Source organism: Chaetodon auriga, chromosome 4 (genome assembly GCF_051107435.1).
Source record: "Chaetodon auriga isolate fChaAug3 chromosome 4, fChaAug3.hap1, whole genome shotgun sequence".
In the NCBI taxonomy this organism is placed as follows: Eukaryota; Metazoa; Chordata; class Actinopteri; order Chaetodontiformes; family Chaetodontidae; genus Chaetodon; species Chaetodon auriga.
This window is the reverse complement of record NC_135077.1, coordinates 21,996,697-22,019,243: the sequence shown is the minus strand read 5'-3', so window position 1 is coordinate 22,019,243 and position 22,547 is coordinate 21,996,697. Positions and strand designations below refer to the sequence as shown.

The 22,547-nt window shown below is 43.9% G+C and overlaps 2 protein-coding genes across 5 annotated transcripts; one reads left to right on the top strand and one right to left on the bottom strand.

The window, feature by feature from the left end:
• Nucleotides 1-3: 3 nt before the first annotated feature.
• On the bottom strand, nt 4-17,425 carry marf1 (meiosis regulator and mRNA stability factor 1). Of its 3 annotated transcripts, none has more exons than XM_076729594.1 (27): nt 17,367-17,425; nt 16,545-16,755; nt 15,254-16,138; nt 14,898-15,057; nt 13,993-14,207; nt 13,532-13,649; nt 13,266-13,438; nt 12,403-12,927; nt 10,559-10,713; nt 9,840-10,001; nt 9,491-9,677; nt 9,156-9,334; nt 8,951-9,031; nt 8,574-8,813; nt 7,770-7,889; nt 7,499-7,677; nt 7,164-7,384; nt 6,916-7,058; nt 6,570-6,703; nt 6,239-6,441; nt 5,856-6,083; nt 5,458-5,697; nt 5,087-5,338; nt 4,597-4,657; nt 4,399-4,503; nt 3,997-4,158; nt 4-3,021 (listed from the first exon to the last, which is right to left on the bottom strand). In XM_076729594.1, the coding sequence occupies exons 2-27, from the start codon at nt 16,698-16,700 to the stop codon at nt 2,828-2,830; spliced, it is 5,478 nt and encodes a 1,825-aa protein (XP_076585709.1). In that variant the 5' UTR covers nt 16,701-16,755; nt 17,367-17,425; the 3' UTR covers nt 4-2,827. The 3 variants fall into 3 exon arrangements, with proteins under 3 accessions (XP_076585709.1, XP_076585710.1, XP_076585711.1); XM_076729595.1 differs by having other exon boundaries at nt 12,403-12,537; XM_076729596.1 differs by having other exon boundaries at nt 12,403-12,534.
• A 744-nt stretch (nt 17,426-18,169) lies between these two features.
• LOC143318916 (pannexin-1-like) lies at nt 18,170-22,462 on the top strand. Of its 2 annotated transcripts, none has more exons than XM_076727444.1 (6): nt 18,170-18,572; nt 19,798-19,919; nt 20,321-20,520; nt 21,023-21,527; nt 21,609-21,771; nt 21,864-22,462. In XM_076727444.1, exons 1-5 carry the CDS (start codon nt 18,392-18,394, stop codon nt 21,759-21,761), a joined length of 1,161 nt encoding a protein of 386 aa, XP_076583559.1. In that variant the 5' UTR covers nt 18,170-18,391; the 3' UTR covers nt 21,762-21,771; nt 21,864-22,462. The 2 variants fall into 2 exon arrangements, with proteins under 2 accessions (XP_076583559.1, XP_076583558.1); XM_076727443.1 differs by having other exon boundaries at nt 18,261-18,572; nt 21,609-21,750; nt 21,864-22,452.
• The last annotated feature ends 85 nt before the right edge of the window (nt 22,463-22,547 follow it).

The window sequence follows — 22,547 nt, the reverse complement described above, 5'->3', positions numbered from 1 at the left end:
AACGATGCTTGTGAAATTTATTTACGGAAATCTTATTGGTCCCCTCAACAACATCGGACTGTTACAGTGACTTCTGGTGCAGTGAGGCAGTAAAGCGGTGCGACAGAGGGGGGAGGTGACTGTAGAGAGGACACATCAGTGAGACAGTTGTTCACCAGGTAAACAAAAAATAATCACAAGGCAGGAGCTTTAAGGACACTGCTGAATAAAGGAAAAGCGGTTGTGCAGCATGACAATTGAATAAGGTCAGACAAACAAAAACAGAGGTAAAGACAAACAAATTTCATGAACAAAACTATGCAAAAGTGCATATTTTGACAGGTACAATAGCTTCTCACTGATGTAACCAAAACAAAGAGAAAGCTTACAGAGAAGTTAATGCATTCATCTGAGTTAGTTGCCACTGCTGTACTCTAAGGGAGAGCTAGGGTTTTGCTCAAATTCACAAAAAGTAATACATTCTTACTGTCGAAGTTAAATCTACACATTTCTTCTGGGCATTTCATCCCCTTTCTATCATTACCAATTCTAAATCATTACCAATTCTGAGCTGCTCATTCCTGAATCAAAGAGGTCAGTAAAACACCGCAGGAGACACCTGAACCCCAGCAGCCCTAATTAAAAACATTTGATTAACATCTCAGACATTCTGATGAGTTGGCAGGTGGAATCTCTCAGCTTTTAAGGATTTTCACAATAAGTCAAAATCAAGTCAGACAAAGTAAATTCATGTAATAACACTGCTAACACTGCCTAAACACTGAAACTGGGCAGAAAATGATAAAATGGGCTCTTACCCATTCTTTGCATCTTTTCTTAGAACACAACAACAACCTTTTGACTTCAGCGGCGCTTGGATTGTGCTAAAACGTCCAGCCGACATCATCTAGTGGCAATTCAGCAGCCAGCAGTCTTGTAAACGCTTGAGACAGAGGAAAACAGAGAAACCAACACACATCACTAAGTAAAAACTCCTCTACGTGAGATGCAAGGGGTGGGGAGGTGCGATGGTGATTACTTTGGCACCGTGGCAAATACAAGCCATTGTAAAAGCCCGGCAGATTCCAGAGAGCCGCAGAGGGCCCTCTGTGCGTACGTCACAGTCTGTTCAGGAGGCTTCCCAGAGCCCCCATGGTGCTTCACAAACAGCCGACCTACTGCCTCCCGTCCCATCTCTTATCCCTAAAAACTCACAACCTTTCACCTTGTCTTTAAAAACCAAAAACTCAGGAGTGCTCACTGCTGCCCTCCCAACTCTTCAACTCAGGCAGTGTGGACGTCACCGTAGATGCAGCAACTACCAGCAACAAGGTTAACTTAAAAAACCTTGAGCTTTTATGTGGCAACTGCGAGGGTGACGGCCAACCCTTAAGATCCCTAAAACATGGTGGAAATAAAAGACTGATCGTAAAGAATGTCTTCCCATCATCTGTTCCTGTCTGCTCCTCCTGGGCTTACACCAAGCATAAACTCATTTATGCACACCATGCATATTTCACACCACCTACTCCAGTGTAAACCACACACAGACCAAATGCAGCTAAAAGAACACAAACACACCGGCTGCGGGCTAAAGCTGAACAATCAGAGTAATCTTCATTTCCTGCTGCCCAGGCTCACACCTGGCCGGAGTGTTAAAGAGCCACCTTTCTCTTTCAGGCCCTCATTAGTGGCCCCTGGAGAGACGAGCCAAAATCTTTGCGATAAATTAAATCAGTGTACGACAAGAAGAAAAGTTCCTGAGAGCAGTGCTTGTCGCGATATCAATCAAAACCTCACCATTCCTACTCGAACTGTTCAAAGACCGTTAGCTTCCACTAACAAAAGCCCCTATTGGAACAGTTAACTCTGCTAATCTCTTCAGTCCACCATTGAATTGCCACCAAATACATCACACAATTAGGCTAAATTCTACCACAGACTACTGAACACACAGCATTATATAAAAGCAACTGAAAATACTGTGATCAGGCTGCTTTACAACAGAGAGAAAAGTCAGAATAGACCTCAAAGAGAAGCTACCGTTTTTGAAATCTTTACCCAAGACTGGGAGAATGAAACAGGCACATTGCTTAGTGGCCAGCTGGGTTGAGGTGTCTACAGTTACCCACAAAGCAAAATCTCCAAAGATTTCAAATGAGTTAAAAAATGAATGAATGTCTTAAATTAAATGCTCAGTCTTTGGGGATGCAACAAGGAAGCACGTATGAAGGTTTCTCAATATGATACATGAACAAAACATCTCTCTAAACCTTCTGATATTTGACAAGCTTATAAACTGAGAATGGGGGTAACTACATTTCTTGGATTTTACACAGAAAACTTAGTTACTCATCCCTAGAGTTTCTCCCAGTATTACCTAATACTCTGTATTCAGTGACAACTAACTCATTTTTAGATGCTGTGTTCCCTGGAAACCATTGAAAGTTGACACAAAGTGGCTCTAAACTGAAGATGCACATTGGTGGAGATATAATCTAACTTCCCTCCAAATGAAATCAAACACAGGTTACAGTAGATGGATTTGGCAAATGAAAGAATTGCAGAAAATCTGCAGGAAGAAAATCACAGCTGTGTGAACGTCGTTGGAAGAACACGCAGATTGTGAAGCAAACAAAAAGTAAACAAAGATAGACAACGTTAAGAAGAAAGTAGAAGAATGCAACAGCCTGCTGGGATGTAGAGGGGACAACACCAAAGCTCTTCTGGGGTCACATCTGTGTAGTGTGTGTGTTCAGTGCAGCCGGTCAACTCTTGTCTTTAGAGTTACACTATGTGTGAACTAGTATTGCTTTGTGTGTGCATGTGCATGTGCGTGTGAAAAGGATCAGAGGCCTGATGTGAATGAGAAGTTGGCAGCGAGCTTAATCCTACTGCGTGTGGCCCTTCGGCTGGGACTGTCCATGGACAGGAGGGTCTTCATGTCAGGCGGCGGTGCAGGTTTGTCTTCTGTGATGCCAGGCTGCTCACGTGGATCAGATGTGCCATCAGCAACAGCTAACACCTCAGGTTCATCGCTCACTGAAATCACAGACAAGCACAGACTGAGCTGACACCTAACGAAAGGTGCAAATGAAAGTGTGTCATACTCATTAAAATGTATTTTTGTTCTGCCTTGCTGTGCCTCTTTGCTCGTCACCTCACACCATTTTGAAAACTAGAAAGCGCTTAAAAGACCGCATAATCATTAAAGTTTTTATTTTACAAATAGGAAATCTTGAAAGCTGAATTTTTTGAAGAAGTATCCACATCAGCATTAAAATACACAAGTGAAAGGCTGTTTGTTACAGCTGCAGTAGGTAAGATGGAGAAGAGAGCAGATTTAGCCTGAAAATTTGAACACACACAAGTTCCACGTCACTCCCCCTCCCTCTCTGCTGCACCCATGCCCTGCCTCCAAGCTCCTCCTCCCTGCGACATTTGCATGGCTGCTGTGACAACCAGTAACGTTAGCCTTAGCATCGGAAACAAGCTAACTCTGCCCAGCCGCTACATCACAGTCGCTAACATACCGTACGCGCTGCGGAGTGTTACTGTAACAATCACCATATTAGCTTTCTGGTTATTTGTTGTCTTAGCCGTACATGCTGTTGTTGGCAGCGGTGGAATGGGCAGTTTCTCCTTTGTGGGTGGCTGTTGCTCTGCCATAGCTTTCACTAGCCTCCTGACGCCGCTCACAGAGCTGTTTGACTGAGCGGCAGCCGGCAGCATGAGCGGAGGGAGGGGGCGGTTCACAGCGTGTGTGAGTGGTGATTGACAGATGTCAGACACTCCCTCAGACGCTCCTCTGGCTCTGATTGGTTGTTTTGTGTCGGGCGTGGTGGATTCTGGAAATCGCAGTATGAGCAGTAGGTGGGACCAATGGAGCTGTTTTTTCCCCCACAGATTACATGTTTCATGTACTGCTGTCTGCTGACAGTTTTAGCAAATATGACAAAAAATTACTTTTATACAAGTCACCTACTGCAGCTTTAAGGCGCATTTGAGTGACCTGACCTGTTGGTGGAGTCCTCTCCTCAAAGTGAATCAGGTCTGCCTCCTGGAGGAGAACGGGGTCAGGGTGAAGCTGAGGTGATGGTAGGCAGGATGGCACAGGACCACACAGCAGGTCTTCTGGTGTTAGACACAGCAGCTCTGACTCTGCTGCTGCGTCGCCACCTGGAAGGTAAAAGAACACAATTTTGCTTCATACATATTCATACATATTTTACTCAAGAGAGACAGAGAGCAGAACTATCTTTAAAATCACATCTTGGTCGGAAGTCAAACATTATTTTCATCCACTTGCTACTGTTTCTTTAAACTCAGTTTTAATCATTATTTTAATTACTTCACTATAAAATAATAAGTAAACAAATGTTGAGCAGTCGATATAAATACTTGTGTGTCCTGTCTCACTTGGACTCTGGGCTCCAGACGTTGCGTTGCTAACTGGGCTATCTCTCGGGCTCTCCATGCTCTCTCCTGGCAGGGGGCTGTTGGGGGCTGAAGAGCTTGCCTTTACTAAAGAAAATACACACACGGATCCACATTATACAGCTTCCACACACAAAGGAAACATGCGATGAGAAAAAAACAAAAGCCCATCACCTTTACCTTTCATATCGTTCTTCAAAACGATAATCCTCTTGCGACCGTGCCCTTTGATCCAGACCACCTGATGATGACACCAAACAAAGAAAATATGTAGAGACAAGAATAGCAAACTACAAGGACTAGCAGATGTCACAAGATCTCAAAGGCTGCAGTCAGAAGTGGCTGAGCAACGGAGCAAACGCATTCCCAGCATTCAGTTCAGGGGAGCAAAATGATGGTTTCACTACCCCACTTTTTGTCTTTGGAAAAATGGAATCACAACGTCCTCACAATCAGGTGATTATATTCAAGCAGCCAATATCAATGATCATTTTCCTTTTTTCAGCAACTAACAATTTGATCATTTGTCACATTGTGGTTTGGCTGTCAGTCAGTGTGTCAATTGAGTTCACCCACATTGTTTCGATGGAGCACAGGGTTTACTCATCTTTTAAAACATACGCAGGCACCCACGACCGCAGTGTGAATAACTGATGACATTGATTCCCACCTGTGGAATGGCACTGAGCAGCTCATCAGTGCTCATGTATCCATAGAAACGTGATTCAAGGCTGCAGCCTGTAAATTTGTTATAAGCCCCCTGGAAATCAGTCAGGAAGATCTGGTTGTAATGGTAGGTATGGAGCAGGGCACGGACATCCCGGGCGAACTGGTAAAGCCGTGTCAGCCTCACCCACTCCTCACCGCGACCACTGGCGGTGTTGCCAGCTTTGTTGTTGTCATCGCTTTCATTGTTGTACAACTGTGGTAGAAAAGAGATCAGACACAGTCAGCTCTGCCTCAGTGTGGGAGTGCAGGTGTGCTAGAGCTTAAAGGAGCTTTAAGAAGATATAAAAAACACAAACTCCAACTTCCACTCACCTCCACAAGGTAGGGCAGGCTCTTGAGTAACTCACTGAGGGAGAGGAACCCATATTCACAGGGGTTGAGAGGGGCTCCATGGACAGCCAGGTAATGCTCGCTCAGGGCCTCCACTCTGAGACCGATGGTGACTTGCTCTTCGTCTTGGGACATGAGCAGATCCAGGAGCTGGGAGGTCAGTGAGCGCAAAGACTTCCTGTTGATCAACTGCACTTCCCTACCCTCAGAGCCATCCACCACCTGGAAACGGAAGGAAAGTGGCTGCTTGTTTATTGGTATCTGAAGAGTGATTTAGAAAAACACTGATTTCATTTTTACAAGCAGTGAAACGAACAACTAAGCAGAAATCGAAAAACAGAAAATAACAACAAAAAGTACTCCTTGGACGTGTTCTTTACCTTGACAACATGGCAGAGTTTGGTCAGCAGAGCCGGTAGGGAGCTGGCGTCGTAGTCCTGCAGGCGTAGACCATAACCAAAGGTCTTGCTGTACTCGGTGAGCAGCCGGCTGACAGGGAGACTGGAGTTTTTCTGAGCCCGTAGCAGCTTGACCAGCTGAGCCGCCAGGGCCTTGATACGCTCCACTTCTGTCAGGGTCAGCACTTTCTCCTCACCGCACTCCAACACCTGATGAAGGTAGGGAACACATTTTAAAGGCAGAGACAAAGGAAGACGCATTTAAGTTCATACCAGTGATACACTTCAATACCTTTGCCTTCTGTACTGTGTTGAAGCACAAAGGTCCACAAGGAATTAGTTATTCTGTACAAACACAAACTCACCATCAGTATGTCGGGGATTGCCTCAAAGAGCTCCATGAGCTTGGTGAAGCCGTAGTAGCTGAGCTTGCACTGACGACCAAAGTGATGGTGGTAGGTGGGGATGAACTTGCTGAAGGGCATGCGGCAGTGAGGCTGGTGACGGAGAAGGTCCACCACCTCCTTCCCAAACTGCTTAGTGCGCTCCATTTCCTCCACTGTACGCTCTGTAGGCAAGTAAAAGAGAATTCAGTGACATCTAATCTAAATAAAAAGTTATTCCATTCTATTACTTTCAATAACATTTTACTGATCAGTTTATTTGAGTCTTTTATTATAACGGGTTTAAATGGACCTCTCTTGGGAACAGAGATGACTGTGTCCATGTCCTGGTGTGTAATAGTGATGGTGGTGTCAGGGATCTCAGTCAGCAGGTCCATCAGGTCACATATGCCATAGTCGATGACCCTCCAGTCTCTGGAGAAGCACCTGATACAAAAGTATAGGAATACATTACAAATATCCACAACACTGATGATCCATATGTATATTCACCACTCACACTGACATTTGTTTTTTCCTACTCTTAATGAGGGGAAACCAATTTTTTTGCGAGCAATTATATGGATACAATTAAAACTTCTACAAACACGAAGGCAGTATGGTGACATCATCTAAAGCTCCATGCAATGCTGACTGACCAATGGTATGCTTGCATGAAGTCCTTGATTGCCACTTGTTTGCTGGCTTGAAATTTGAGCAGTTTGAGCAGGTCTTGGGTGAAGCGTTTCACTTGAGCGCGATGGGTCAGGGTCAGTAAGCGCTTGGTGCCCATACCCAAGATCTGTAGGAAACGAAAATAAAAAACACACACAATATACAAACAAAGCACAGTTAGAATTGGTTAAGAAATACAATTATGTGCAATCCTCATTATCCATCCTAATACCTGCAGGACATGTGGCACGGCCTCCAGAAGCTCCAGCAGCTTGGTGTAGCCATAGTCAGAGACGCGGCACTGCTTGGCAAAGTGATGGTGGTATGAGGGTATGAACTTGCTCATGGGCATGATGCAAGAGGGCTGGCTCTTCAATAGGTCAATAATCTCTCGGCTGAATTGGATGAGCTGCGGGTTTCCGACTGGACTCTTGCAGCGTTGAATCCACGGCTCTGCATGGGGGGAAAAAAATAAATGTGGCATCAGGTATATGTGACAGCACGATGCAGGTACTGTAGGAAATGTCAACAAACATCCAAGAGATTCCAGAGTTAAAATCATCCTACCGGAGTTTGGTGCTGGTGGTTTGTTGTGGATCCACTTAATGACTTTGAAGCCATTCTGAGCTGTGACTATTGTGATACTGGGAACACAAGTAATGAGGTGCTCCAGAGGAACACCACCCTCCAGCGTCTCATTGCCCAGCTGCAGAGGGCAGAATTGTGCTGCATAGCAGTCTGGAAAACTAAAAGGCAAACATACAAAGTTAGTTACTTTATAATGTGTGAAAACATGCATTATTTGACTAAAAATGCAAATGAAAGAGCTGGCTGTCACCTGAGCAATGGCAGAATTCCCTCATGTGACTGCAACAGACTGTGGACCTCAGAGGCCAAAGTGCTCAAAGACATCGCAACGAAAGGTATTTTATAGGAGTCGGGGTCAAAGTCAGCCTCACTAAAAAAAACAAAAAAAAAACAGAAAACACTTAAAATGGAGACAGGATGACAGTTAACTGACATTGTACAATTTAAAGAACGGTGGTTGTGACAATTAAGGTTCTTCATTAAGGGTGAGTGAGGTGTGTGACAAGTCAGGGGACAAAAATACACACCTATTATTAAACTGGGCAGATACCAGATTTTTGTACTTGTTTTGACCACTGACTGGTTTTTCTACATGTCTGACAACATTATGGAAAGGATCCCTACAGAGACAGACCTTTTAGTTAACGAATAAGATCCTATATGTTTAACCAGAAACAGCTGCTATATAGCGCTCCATTTGCAGAAACAGTAATTTTATCTTTGTAAAACACACGTCATTCAGATTGACCGAAGCAAAATTAAACTCCACCAAAACCTTCCACTGTTCCAACAATCAAAACCAACTCCGGTTTTGTTGAAACAAATTCTTACTTCACCGAGTTAGATGTGAAAATATGGAGTGAGGAGCGGGACAGAGGGCAGACGTCAGAGAAGCAGTGGAGGAAAACAGCATGTAGAGCCAGAATATTTTCATATCTAACTTGGGAATTATTTTCTCTGACATTATGACCCGAGAGGAATTCAGATTTTCTTTGGTACAGTTTGTACAGCAACTAATCAGAATATTATATATACACTGCGAAAATATACTAACCTGAAGTCCTGCTGTGTGTAGTGTTTTCTGCAGACAGGTTCATGGTACTCCAGCTCCTCAAACACCACGGGGCTGCCACTCGCAGAAGAGGAGCCCTCCTGGGACTGGGAAGATCCCAGTGGACTCTGACGGATTTGACTGCTGGGCAGGAGACACACAAGCCTTGAGCCTCCCTGTTCTCGCACTGCCACCACCTCTGGTAGCCGGTACAGATCTCCAATCACAAGTTTCCGGGAATATCTGGAGAGGGGAAAGTAGAGCATGTAGTCTGGCAGTACAAGCTGCTTTGAAATGCATCTTATTATTCTGGAGTTCATACAGTCCAAGTACAACGTTCAATATGACAGAAATTGTTGCGTTGAAACAAAGGTACCTACTTTTTCTCATAGATCTCAGTGAACTTGAAAAGGGGAAGACAATTGGCAGGTGCATCCTGAAGAATGCTGATGAGCTCAGTACTGGATAATGAAAAAGCTGAAGTTTACCACCACAGTCCAAACCAAAGCAACTGAAGAAAACATGCATTTGTATCTCTTATCTGAAAGTTCCATTAACCCAAAACTCAACTATGCTTGACTGTACCTGAGCATGGCAAGGGATTTTTTGCTGCCACCCGTGACAAGAGACACCTGAATGCGCTTGCCTCCAATCTTATGACGGTGCAGACCACTGACAGCACTTATGGCCTGCTGCAGGAACAACATCTGTATAGTGGCCTTCAGCTGATAGTCAGTGTGGGGGCTAAGCTCCACAGCTTTCACCTAGACAAAACAAGTCACACCACAAGGAGGTATTTTGAGACAAGGGTGAATCTCATTTCTAGTAGAAAGTCTATAAACAATCTTGAACCTGAAAGCGAACATACAGACATATTTGATCTATGCATTAATCAGTACAGTAACTGGAGTGGGTCTTACCCGACCATATCGGGAGAAGGTGTCATGCAGTGTCTGCTGCAGCTCCTTGCGGGACATTCTGTAGTCCAGGTTGGCGACCTGGACCTCTGCCCCATCTGAGAAAGGCTCAAGAGGACCTTCAGGGCACGGGCTACGAGGGGCAGCCAGGAGGGGTGAAGACCGACTGGACAGGCAAGGGGATGCACTCCTTTTGTTAGACAAGGGGAAAACAAATTTAAAATAACCAAAATTACACCTGATATTATGAGAGTCTGAAGAATTTGTATATAACATTAGCAGTATGTGATCTCCAGAACAATTAATGTTGCAGGCCAAATTAAATAGGACTGATTGAAACCCATTAAGTTACCTGGATGACCAGGAGCCCTGGGACAGGATGAGGGGGCTGAAGCTCCTGTGCAGGTTCAACTTGCTGAAGGCTGAGGGGGTGCTTATCTGGAACTCCCCTGTGCTTCTGTCTCCTTGTTCAACAGGGGATTCAGTCACACTCTGAGGAATGGAGCCTTCTCTTCTACACAGACAGATGAAAAAAGAGAGGGACAAATGTGTAAGGCACAATAGGCTTGCCGCAGTGCCAGTGTTACATGGTGTTCGGACATAAACTGATACATTACTTGCCCATATTTTTGTTAATCAGTGCCCACGTTCATCAAATAAAAAACTAACTTGTAAAATACTAAGCAGGTTATTAATACTTGGACAATGGATGCTACTATTAGAAATTTTTCTGAGCAACAAGACAATGGTGAGCAAGAAGACATCTCCTGTGCACGCTCACACGTGCACGCTCGGTCGCTCGCACGCACGCACACACCTTCAAGGACACCACAAGAGCAAGGCTGCCAGAGTGGGTGAAAGCTCAACCAGAGAACAAAGAGTCTGGTCCACAGATAATGCCATCAACTAATTTCATTATTTGTAAAATGTCCAGGAATCTGTCACACTGTTGTTATGAAAAGTTCCTTAACTGGTGGGAAAATATCCTCATGGTGGTATCCCCGGGGCACATCAAACAAACAAACAAACAACATATGGAGCTTTTATGTTGTTATCAAATGACATGTGTACCTCCTCCTGTACATAGATTCTCCAGTGAGGGCGGGCTTAGACAGCTGCTCCAGGACTCCTGTCTCACCATTACTGTGTGGGGAAGAGGAAGCAGCACGTCCTCTCTCCAGCTGGTGGAAGCCCATTCTGGGCTTGCCCTCCAAACTACCCAGCTCCTATATCAGACAGAGGCAGCAGATGTTAATACAGTACATGCTTACTGGATGGATATGGTTGATGTGTTGGTGTGCATGCTAGAGCTGTCAAACTAGCCAAATATGACGTTCGATTATTACTTCTAAAAAGAAAAAACAAACAAACAAAAACACATAGGTTTGAACCATTCAAATATCTGTTTTTGCGCATTATGTCTATAAGTTGGAAAATCAATACAACTACAGACCTACTACTTATATATTATTTCAACATAATATTTTAAAAGATCTACATACCTACACATTAAAAAAAAAAACAAATATAACAATGTCCTATACCACATTGTTGACCTAATTTTCAATCAATGAAAGTAGCGTTGTGTACAATTGGTGCCGGTTCACATGTCCTCGAAGATTTTAATGTCCTGGGCAAACAGCAGGTCACATATTATCTGATTGCGTACCCTATTTTCCCAAGTTTCTGTGCCTGACTGACTAATGGGGACAACAATTTTGAAGTTTTTCCAGTATTTCACGAGGGAGCTGCAGCCGGTAGCCACGAAATGGGCCGCAATGTGATCCCTCTGGGCAGTACGGTCAGTGTAGGTGTTGTTTTTGCTGCAGGCAGGCTCAGATTTTAAGTGTCTGATAACATGATGGAAAACATCAGAACAGAGACAAACCTTTTTGTTACAAAGTAAGATCTGTTTTGCTTAACCAGAAACAGCCATTATATCACTGTGGCCAAAGGCACCAGACTCGATTCAATGAAAGCGTAATTTATCGTCGTAAAACACACTTCATTCAAACTTGAAACTCACTGTTCTACAATTCTAATAGAAATTCTGATTTAGCATATTGGTTTACAGCTCTAGTGCATGTGTGTGTCACGCGCAACGGGAAAAAGTCACACATGGGCATTAACTGCTGTTCTGAACTAAGGATGCATATTTAAAATCAACTGGCAGACTACAAAGCACAGAGCAGCAGCCAGCACAAGCTGAATATTAGAATGTATTTTTTGCATCTTAAGGTCTGTCGAAGGTTTGTGAACGTATTCACAGAAACTAGTTTAACTTGAGTGGACTGTACTAAACACAATGTAAGCTGGTCTGACTAAACAGCAATATGACAAGAATAATGAAAGCTCAAGGCCAAGCTGAAACAGCCAACAGGACTGCAAATATTGCAGTTGTAGAGACAGTGTTACAACTGAGAGATCTGTGATAGTTACTTGTCATGATTGTCATCCCACACTGGTCTGTGTGTTATCATCAAAAATCAAAAGACAAACCAAGGAAGTTATTCCAGCCACCAGAGGTCAGTTTTAACACAGTGGAAAACTGTATGGGTCAAATTCAGCCACAAAAGAAACAGAACGGATGAAAACCACAGACACAGTATATCAACAGTGATATACTGAACACAGCACAGCCACAAAAAAAGCACAAAAGCTATGAGCTAATTCATGCATTAATATGATGAATGAGCATGCAGGACAGCAGGGGACACATGAAGCATGAACACAGTTAACACATGCTACATGCATGCTAGCACAGGCAGACAAATGAAGCTTAGCAAGCAGCTGTTAGTCAAAGCAGCAATTAGGACCCTGGGGGGAAAGAAACTACTGTGATTTACAAAGCAGCCCAGACAAGGATAGAGGGCAATGGAGTTTAAGGGGAAGCAGGCACTGACGAGTCTGCTGACCTGATGGGGCTTGGCTGGAGCACCACCGGGAGGCCCACTGCACCCCCTCCTGGGGCTGTAGGGCCTTTCAGGCACTGGGCCTGGAGTGTGGCATGGGCGGGTTGCTCGCCGTGGCCTTCTGGGAGACCTGGGCTTCTCCAGGGGCAGAAAAGAGAAGGACGATATGGATGGGGGAGGGGCAAACATTGAATCCTGGTTCAGATAGGTCTGGGGCAGAGTCTGAGGCTGAGGCAAGTGATGGGGCCGAGACTGAAGCTCAGGCTCAGGACTTGCATCATCTCTGGGGCGCGGGGAGAAGGAGAGGCTGATTCGATGGCCAAACACATCCTCATTTTCCATTCGCTTGCGGGCACGCGAAGCTGCCTCAGGGCTGCCAAAACGGAGGACTGCTGTGCCCTGGGACATGCCCAGCACCTTGCCACCACAGTTGTCTGACAGGCGGCGGAGCCTGAGCTTCACCGCGTTCCGCAGGCTCTTGTCACAGTTGACAGGGAGGTTGTGCACATAGAGGAGGTTGAAACTGGGCTGAGGGAGGGGAGGAAGAGACAGCGTGCCTGTCTGGTTTGTTTAATTTACACTTTAAAGAATTAAAGCAGTACTCTTCCTTTTAGTAGAACAACAATTGGAGAATGGCTGAGAGTGGTATAGAGTAAAAAAAATTGTAATGACCCCTTAAGAGAAAATTGCATACATGAATAATTGTCAAGATGATCAAATTCACATTCCAACAGCATCACTCTCTGCCATCTAAGTAAGTCCACACTAAAATGAAATTCTCCTGCCAGCACCTACTTACCGCATTCAATACCGAGCAGATCAAGAAAAGCATTTTTTAGTCCCAACGAAGCATTTGTGAGGCCTACCTGTGCTTTGACAAGCATGCGTGGTGGCAGATCAGCTGTGATCTCCTGAAAGGCCACGTGGCAGTGGGCGTGCTGCAGCAGGGCTGAAGACGTATGGTTGCCATGGACCAGGATTACCTGGAAACCATGGCGATGACGCAGGTCACTCAACTCACTTGCAAAGTTCACATCCGCTGTTGAAAGACAAAGAATAGATAAAACTCGTGACAACAATGTTTGTGGTATCAAGGTCGGAGATGATTACAGTTAATCTGGGCTGAACTCACAGGATACTAGTACAACAGTTGCAGGTGCAGTGTGGGTCTCTGCAAAGCGCCGCAGACTCTGGCGAAGCTTGTCATCTGCAGCATTCTTGGCTGTGGCGTTGATATGTGCAACAGTAACCTGATGAAGAACAATTATATATTCATAGCTTCAGACTTTTTTTAAATCTTCTTTTGCTGTCATTTTTTGTGGGGAATTACTATGGGTTTTTTTGGAGGTTAATATCTGATGTGGAAATACTTTTGACAACATCAAAGTGGTAATTTCACTGTTTTTTTCTGCAGGTTTCAATATACATTACGTGATTTGGTGCAAAATATGATGAAATAGTATGAGAATAGGACCATTTCTGCTCATCATAAAACTGTAGTTCAATGGTAAATGACTATTTATTCAGCGTGTGAATGGCACAAATTATATCTAATAGTGTAACTATTAAAACAAAATATATTATTGTTGATACCTGGCAGTTGTTGAGCTCTTGGATGACGGCTTTACTCTCCTTGCTGATATCACAGACGCAAATGAATTCTGCCTCGCGGTGGCCCTGAAAGAAACGGCTGCGAATACGCTGAACCACAGCTCCAGCTGATCGGCCGCTGGGCACGCTGCAGTTCTCAATGTCCCAGAAGACACCCACTGGAGGGATGTTCTCAGGACCACTATTCTCTGGAGAACCTAGCAGACAGTTAGCAAACACTCATTCTAAAGACACCTTATAGTTTTAAAGCATCTCACATTAATAAAGTTGTTTTACTGTTGTTGCAGTTAAGATGGATAGAAGAATATTTTTCATCGACTACACTCAAATCCCAAAAAGCTTGCTCTTTCAAACTGTTCAATCCAGACCCTCAGCCCAATCTGACATAAAATTCCAATGAATAGTGTAAGGGAAATTCTCCTTGTTGATCGTTGGGAGTTGCTAATTCTCTGAAGAATTACAGACTTGGTATGATGAATCAGGTCTCTTTAATACACGCGGCCTGGAGGGAAGACTCATGTAGAGTGTTCTCTCCAGATCTCCACAATGTCTTGACTTTTATACTGTCCGGCAGCAACAGGACAACGGGTTGTCACATACACCATCATGCCTCCCCAATAGCAATGACCATTTGAGGATTGCACTGATCCTTTTTTAGGGTTTATACTATACCATAAACCCAGTCAGGTACAATGAATTGCACCCTAAATTGCCCCCCTCACCTGTTTCCCTCATCGAATGTCTTTCTGTCCTTTCCCTCACCATAGGGAGAAAGGGCCACAGAAACTTGTAAAATTCATAGACTGATTTCTGGGATTAATAAGTCATCTAATTCCTACAATAGTAAATATGCAGAAATCCAAAACTGTATTGTAAAGTCTACTAACCATACTTCTGGCCAGTCTTGCTGAGGCTAGTTGAAGGCATGAGCATCATGCCATCAGAGGAGGTACCACAGCCATTACAAATGGGAATAGGGACAGGAGCAGTCTGGGGAACAGGAACATTGGGCCATACCTTGTCTGACTCACTCAGACCATTCATGGGCTGCAAGTAAGTACAAATCAATACATTTGTCAGGGAAAACAGGAATAAAACAGCAATAACCAATACTGCAAACTGCATTTAGAAAGACAAATACAAAACCTTTCTTAGTTTACATGACTGAGGTTATCCATGCATACAGAATAAAGTTACCCAAAGTGATCTTCATTCACAAATACAAACAAAAGGCTCCACCAACCTTCAACAGGCATTCCTGGCAGTAGTGTGCCCCCTTCACACAAACCGTGCGTTCTACATTTAGGTGCATAGGATTAGAGCAGAAATGTGCTGAGGTGGTTGTAGTGGTGATGGTGGTGGTGGCTGGGTGATCACCGAGTGTGCTTCTCTGGGATCTTCTGGCTGATGGGCAACAGTCCACACAAGCATAGTAGCCAGAAGAAGCCAGGCAAGAGCCATGCAAGGACGTAGGAAGAGAGGAAACACAGGGCAGAGAGGAAGCCATAGGTGCTGAGGAGGTAAATATGCTGGGTTGGCTGCATGAAAGAGGTACAGATGGGTAGGTATGCAGCAGCCCTGAGCAGCAGGAGGTGTATGGGTGTGATGACATCGGCTGAGAGGTAGCAACAGAAGAGAGCAGCTGAGGTTTGTAAGCAAGACTGAGCAAAGGATCAAGAATTTCACCTCCACTTCCACAGCTCACATTATGTTTAAACTGATGACCAGATGAAGCTACAGAGCAAGAGCCAGACCTGGTAATACTGCTGCTGCTGATGGGGGCTCCCAGAGAGCTTGGGGCCATATAGACCGAGACCACACCAGCAATGTTGCTACTGCTACCAAAACCACCTCCACCACCTAATAACCCATAGCCTTCTGTCCTGCAAAAGTCACATTGAGTGCAAACGCTTACTTTGGGCCTAGCTCCCTCTTGATGCTGCTGTGGTGTTGGTGGTGGCTGTTGTTGGTGGGAGTCTTGTGTAAGTGGAGGAGGAGGCAAGCAGGGAGGGGGCAAAGGGAGAGGGGCCAGAGAGAAGGGCTGGGATGAATGGGAAGTATGGTGCGGAGGAGGAGGGGGGACATCTTTCAATTCCAGCACGGCCTTTCTGTTGTCCATGTAATTTTTCTGGAACATAAAAAGACAAGTAGATTAGACAAGTAAAGTAATATTCTGTGGATTATTGTTTATTATGGAAATCTACTATATGCATGCAACATTTCATCTAAATAACCTGAATGGGTGTGCAATGATTCTAACAGCACTCTCAGAGCAGGAGGTGATTGCGCTGAGCAGTGTTAATCAAATTTCACATGACTTGTCGGGGCTAAATCAAAACAGAAAAGAAAAGGTACTGTTGCACTATCTCTGTCAACACTTAAAGGCTGAATTTAAAATTGACCATACCATACTTGCACTCCATTCAACTTTGCCAAAGTTCACAATACAAACTTATTCAATTGATTCCTCGACTCTCCCCCACATCAGTATACTACTGCACAGATAACTGGACTGTACACAGATATATACCTACTTCTTTATCTGTGTGATGAAGGGTGGTTGTCTCATTGGTGGAGAAGCAGTCTTTGAGTTTCCATAGCAGGGTGGAGGCCTCTGTTTTGGGGTGACTGAGCCATGGATAGGGTCTAGAGCTGCATATGGATCTCTCATTTCCCAGTCCTTCCATCATACAACCCAGAGAGATCTTTCACCACACGTTCATTTCTTTCCTCTGTCATGCTTCCCTACACAGGCGAAATGAAAGTTAAAGGTTTCCACTCATTAGTTGAGATTACATCACCTTTAGTGACCCGGTGCGTTAATTCTTTCCGTTCACAACGACTAACACCTTTGTGCTACTCATCTGTGAAAGCAAATGTCGAGCAAGTGCTTTTGACTTAACACAACTTGGTAGCGGCAATTGAAATCAGCAAAGGGGGCATGTCTGTGTACATCACGTTAAGTTACACGTTTGTAAAGTTTAGGCTGCTTATCTGAAGCTAACTAACGCTACTGTTTTAACAGAGCGAATCGAACAACTTAAAACTAAGGTTAGCTACAAGCTAGTTCACGTTAAGGCAATTTCTCTGCGTGTAGTTGTCGTTTATAGCGGAATAAGTTAGCTGGTTGAGTAGCCAAACTGCTATCTGAAATTAGGTGATTTAACGTTAACTGGCTGCCTCGAGCTAGCCTGAGATTCAAGCTAACAACAAGCACCATTCGTTTGCTTGTTTAACTGACACATAAGTTAGCTAACGTTACTTCCCCGACATGCTAATGTTCATTGTCCTTACGGTGAAATCGATATTATTTAGTATTGGCAAAATATTTCCGAAATAGTTGGTTATTTCACTACCTGACAAAGTCTCGTCTTTCACATCCTCCTCAAACGACTGCTACCCCCTATCTGTCTCCCTAGAAACCCGCACCTTTTTGTAACCTATTTTTGCCAGAAAGCACGCACAGCTGTCGTAAATGTCATTGTTACGTCTGATAAACGAGAGACGTGAAAATACACTAATACATGACAATGCGCCTCGACTCGCATATTGAATTGGCTGATATTGGCTGATATTCATATATATGCATGCCTAGTTGCGATATATTAAAGAAACTGTTTTTTTTTTAAACGTAGCAAACGATAATTTGGAGCATAATGGATTTTAACAACAATAGAACTATGATAATAAGTTGGTTTGTTTTTTAGCCTATAGATATGTATCCATATAAATTATTGGACCCTTCCAATTATTTCAAGTATTAATTGCAGAGGGCCACACTTATATGTTCGGGTTAAAATGGCAATGTCTAGTTCTCAGTCACTTGATCTGATTTCTTCTATTGGATGCCATCATTTTCTGGATTTGCTTGGGTAAACATTTATCGGTGCTCATCATGCAGAATGTGCTCACCTATTTACCTGAACACTTCTTCCACAACTGAATAAAACATTAAAACATAAAGACTTTATATATAAATTAATTACTAATTCCATCAGAGAAAAGTAACTCAAAATGAAAGGCTATCATAAGACTAACTGTTACTAAGGCTATAGTGTGTCAGTATTGACAGGATGTACAGACTCAGGTGCTCTTGGCGGAACAGCAGCGTCCTCTAGCGGCTGGCAGGCAGCCAGTCCCCCTGTTGCCTGTGATGTGTGGGGTACTGTGCCGGGACAGCAGGTTCAACCATCTGCCCCAGTGGTGCATGGAGATCTGTAAACAATAAGGGCTCAGTGTTTCATACTCTACTCACATTTCTACACTGCGGGAGGATTTTTTTTTATTAATTCAAACCTCAGTCCAGTTCGCTTTCGGTTAATTGAAAAGAGACGGACTCGTCCATCAATTAGACAACACCGGCTTTTTGTTCCCGCCCGTCATGGCGATTGCTCACGTAGCCACCGAGTACGTTTTTTCTGACTTCTTGTTGAAGGACCCCACGGAGGCCAAGTACAAAGGGGTGCGTCTGGAGCTGGCGGTGGACAAGATAGTCACGCTTCTGGCGGTGGGACTGCCTTTGTTTCTCATCTCGCTCGCTTTTGCTCAAGAGGTGTCAGTAGGTGAGTCTGTGAGCTTTCATCATCTGAGGTTTTAATCCTTAGAATTTAATCACGTGGACCATCAACAGGACGTACCCAGACGATGGAGAGCGTCTTTGTCTCTGTCCCTCTCATACATTCTAGCTGTTGTAGCGCTTTTCTTTCAGTAAACCACACCTAAGTGCGGTGGTGGCTGAACTGATGTCACATTTATGCATGTGGCGGAATTAGGTTCAGTAAATGATCATAAAGACAGAGGTGTGATGATGGAGAAGGTGTGGTTCATGTTTCTACCTCTCTGCTTGTCTCATGCCCAGACAGTGAGGCATGCATACACTGCTGCTGCAGATGATGATGATGATGATGATGGTGGAAACTTTGGGTACCTGGGCACTGACAGCTTCACACACTGCCACACATTTCTACGTGTACTACAACCATGTAAAACCAGAATATCTACAGCTCCACCAGCAGTTTAACAAATCTACATAATCAGCTTAGGTCATAATGCCTGCAGTCTGTTGTTGTTAACATTATACTGCTGGTCCTGATACTCAGACAGGATGGATCCAGTGCGCTGCAAGCCTCCAGACAGCTTTCATGACAGTGGGCAGCTTGTGTAAGTTGTGCAGGTGATCATGCTGCATGTGGAAGAGCTGCATTCATTAAACGACAGTAGAGTTCAATTTTTAGAAATATTATAAATGAATGTTCTGGTATCTTGTGATGGAGAAAATACTTAAATCCTTTACTGAACTAAAAGTAGCAATACCACAGTGTAAAAATGCTCTGTTACAAGTAGAAGTCTGCATTCAAAATCATACTGAAGTAAAAGTAGTAGATGAGTATCAGCATCAAAATACACTTTAAGTGCAACAACAGCAAAAGTCCTCATTATGCAGAATTAAAGTAACTGGTAAACAGAAAATGAGAATTCTGTGCTCACTTTATTTAAAGAATCGTTCTGTAAAATTCACATTAGAGCCCCTGTGCTGCCAAAAATATTAGTCTGTTGACTAAGTGTGTCATTTGTGAATTATACGTGCCCGACTGAACTTCCCATTGTACACCCACTCTAATAGGGGACAGCATAATTATTGACACAATGTGTGCCGAAGACAACATGCCAACAATTTAGGCCATGAGTGCAGAGCAGGGAAGGCTGACAGTTGCCGTGTTTGTTTCTCTCTGCTGAATCACCGAAATGTTTGTCAGCTCCTACCAATTCTTCACTTTCCTCATCCAGGTACCCAGATCAGCTGCTTTGCTCCGACTAACTTCTCTTGGAGGCAGGCTGCATATGTGGACTCATTTTGTTGGGCAGCAGTACAGCAACAAGCTGACAGTTCACCACTATGGCTGCACAAGGTACAAAACGTCCCCACAGCATGCACTGAGAGTGACAATCATCAGCACTGACAGTGTGTCTGTATTGGTATAGGTTTATTTTAGTCTGTATACTGTAATGTTATTACTGGTATTGTTTAATCAAGGAATGACCAAACATGTCCATAAATACATTAATTAAAGCATCCAAAATTGTGGGAAATTACTGTTTTGTTTTGTTTTGTTTTGTTTTGTTTTTTTAGAAATTGTCAGCTATAGATGTGCATTGATCAACTGTATCTTAACGTGTTGTTTTATTTGCCCCTTGACAAATGAGGCAGGCTTGAAACTGATGACAGTCATACTGATAATGGCCAGAAATCAAAGTTGTCTTCTTCTTTATCTTTTTCTGCTTTGTTTTTTCCCTCCCTTTCTTCCCTCAGTTCTTCCCATACATCCTGCTCTTACTGGCCATCCTCTTGTATATCCCGGCCCTGCTGTGGCGTTTCACTGCCGCTCCACACCTCTCCTCTGACCTCAACTTCATCATGGAGGAGTTGGACCGCTTTTATAATCGTTCCATCAGATTTGCAAAGAATCTAGCATCCATAGACGTCAAAGATACAGCTGAGGACACTCAGAGGTAAACACCGTCTTATATTATTAGGTAACTTTTTGGCCACTTGGGGGCAGCACAACAAGCTGTAAACACAGCACTGACATTACCTTATGAAACTGTCACAGCTCAGCTGCCAGCAAAGACTTGCCTATTTACACATCCAGCAGATATGGAGCAACATTAGCATTCATTTGTAGTCTTGTCTCTTGCCACCTGATGAACGTCCAATATTTAATTTCTTTTTTTGGCTTTTTCCTTCATTGACAGAGAGCACAGTGACAGCATGGGAAGGGTTAGTGACCTGGGTGCCCCATTTACTCGCCTTCTAACTCTATTTAACTCTATTTCCTAAGAGAAATATCTGACTCCTCTCTGTTAAATGCTCCACTGTGTTCACCAGCAAGTTGCAAACCTTTTGCAGGGAACATTTCTCGCTTGTTTTCAGGTAAATTCTATAACATTTGTATCTCTAAACACAGAAGTGTTTTCACCTCAGGCAAAATGGTTGTGTGCTTTTTCCCCGCAGCAGTGCTTTGGACCTGGCAGAGGGTTGCTTCAAATACCCTTTAGTGGAGCAGTACCTGAAGACCAAGCGCTTCTCTCGCTGCCTCGTGGTCAAGTATCTGGCATGCCGTGGCCTGACACTGCTGACCCTCCTGCTGGCCTGCCTCTACCTTGGTTACTATATCCAATTGGCCTCTCTCACTGATGAGTTCCCCTGTGACCTGCGGACAGGGGTGTTGAAGAACGACAGCAATGTGCCACCTGCTGTCCAGTGTAAGCTCGTGGCAGTGAGTGTCTTCAGGCTGCTCAGCTTCATAAACCTGGGGGTGTATGTGCTTCTTGCTCCACTGGTGGTGTACGCTGCTCTTGGACCAGCTCGCCAGAGCTCCAGCTTCCTCAGGCCTTATGAGATGTTGCCAGGCTTTGGGGCTCTGGGTGTGGTCACGCCCTTCTACAACGACCTCAGCATCTATCTGCTGTTCCTGCAGGAGAACCTGAGTGAACTGAAATCATTTAAGTGTCTGCAGGTGGGTCCCAGCCCAGAAATATGTCACCTGTGTTTGTCATTGCCTTTGCTTTGAAAAAGAAGTGACGTGTCCTATTTACAGGTGCTCGAGTTGTTACAAGAGGCTGGTGAGGAGGGCTTTGACACCATGTGCCTACTGCGAACTCTGGGTCAGGTGAAGACTGACGTCTTAGACAGTAAGAAGATATGCCCACGCAAGAGCAAAGAGAAAGAAACGGACAAAGGTGAAGAATGATTCCACTGAGGTAAAATTTAGTCTTCTAATAGAGGCTGTGTAACTTCAGTGAAATGAACCGATTGGTGGATTTCTCTTTGAACTGGTTTTATTTTCTTTCAGATGTCTCTGCCTTGTTACTGAATGAATGACCTGATGAGCAGATGCTGTGATGGAAAAGAAGAACTGAAAGAAAACCCTGTGCACTTACCTTTATTTGAATGTCTGGTGGGGTATTCCCTATCAAAAACAGCAGGGGCCTATACTTTCTCACACAGACTGTAGTTTGACCAACAGACATTTTATAGCTCAGATGTCTCATTTTTGATAAGCCACAATGCTCCAAGTACAGGGTCTCATATCTGAGGCAATCTGTTGCTGACCCCTGACTTTTTTTTTTTTTTTAATGAAATTCCTGTTTATATTTTTTTTCTATAATACATGCTACTTGTCTCAGGATCTTAAATACCTTCCAATCATAATTTATAATATAAGCCATGCTCTCTGGACTGGAATCTGAACAGGTGCAAGAGCCTACTTCCTGCAGGACAAAGTAAGCAATTGTCAGGTATTATAAGAACCACTGGACTGGTTTTGTCTGGACTGTGATTATCTTTGAAGTAACTATGCTGTTAACAACAGGCAGTAATCTGTATATGCATGCTGAAAGTAAAACAATGCATAAGTATGAAAGATGAATGAATAAAAGGTCAATATCAAGTATTGCAAGCGGTATTGCTTTTCAGGCTTTCATGGGCCCTTGTTCAGTTAAAGAATGTTGCTCTCAATGATGCTCATTTCATTACC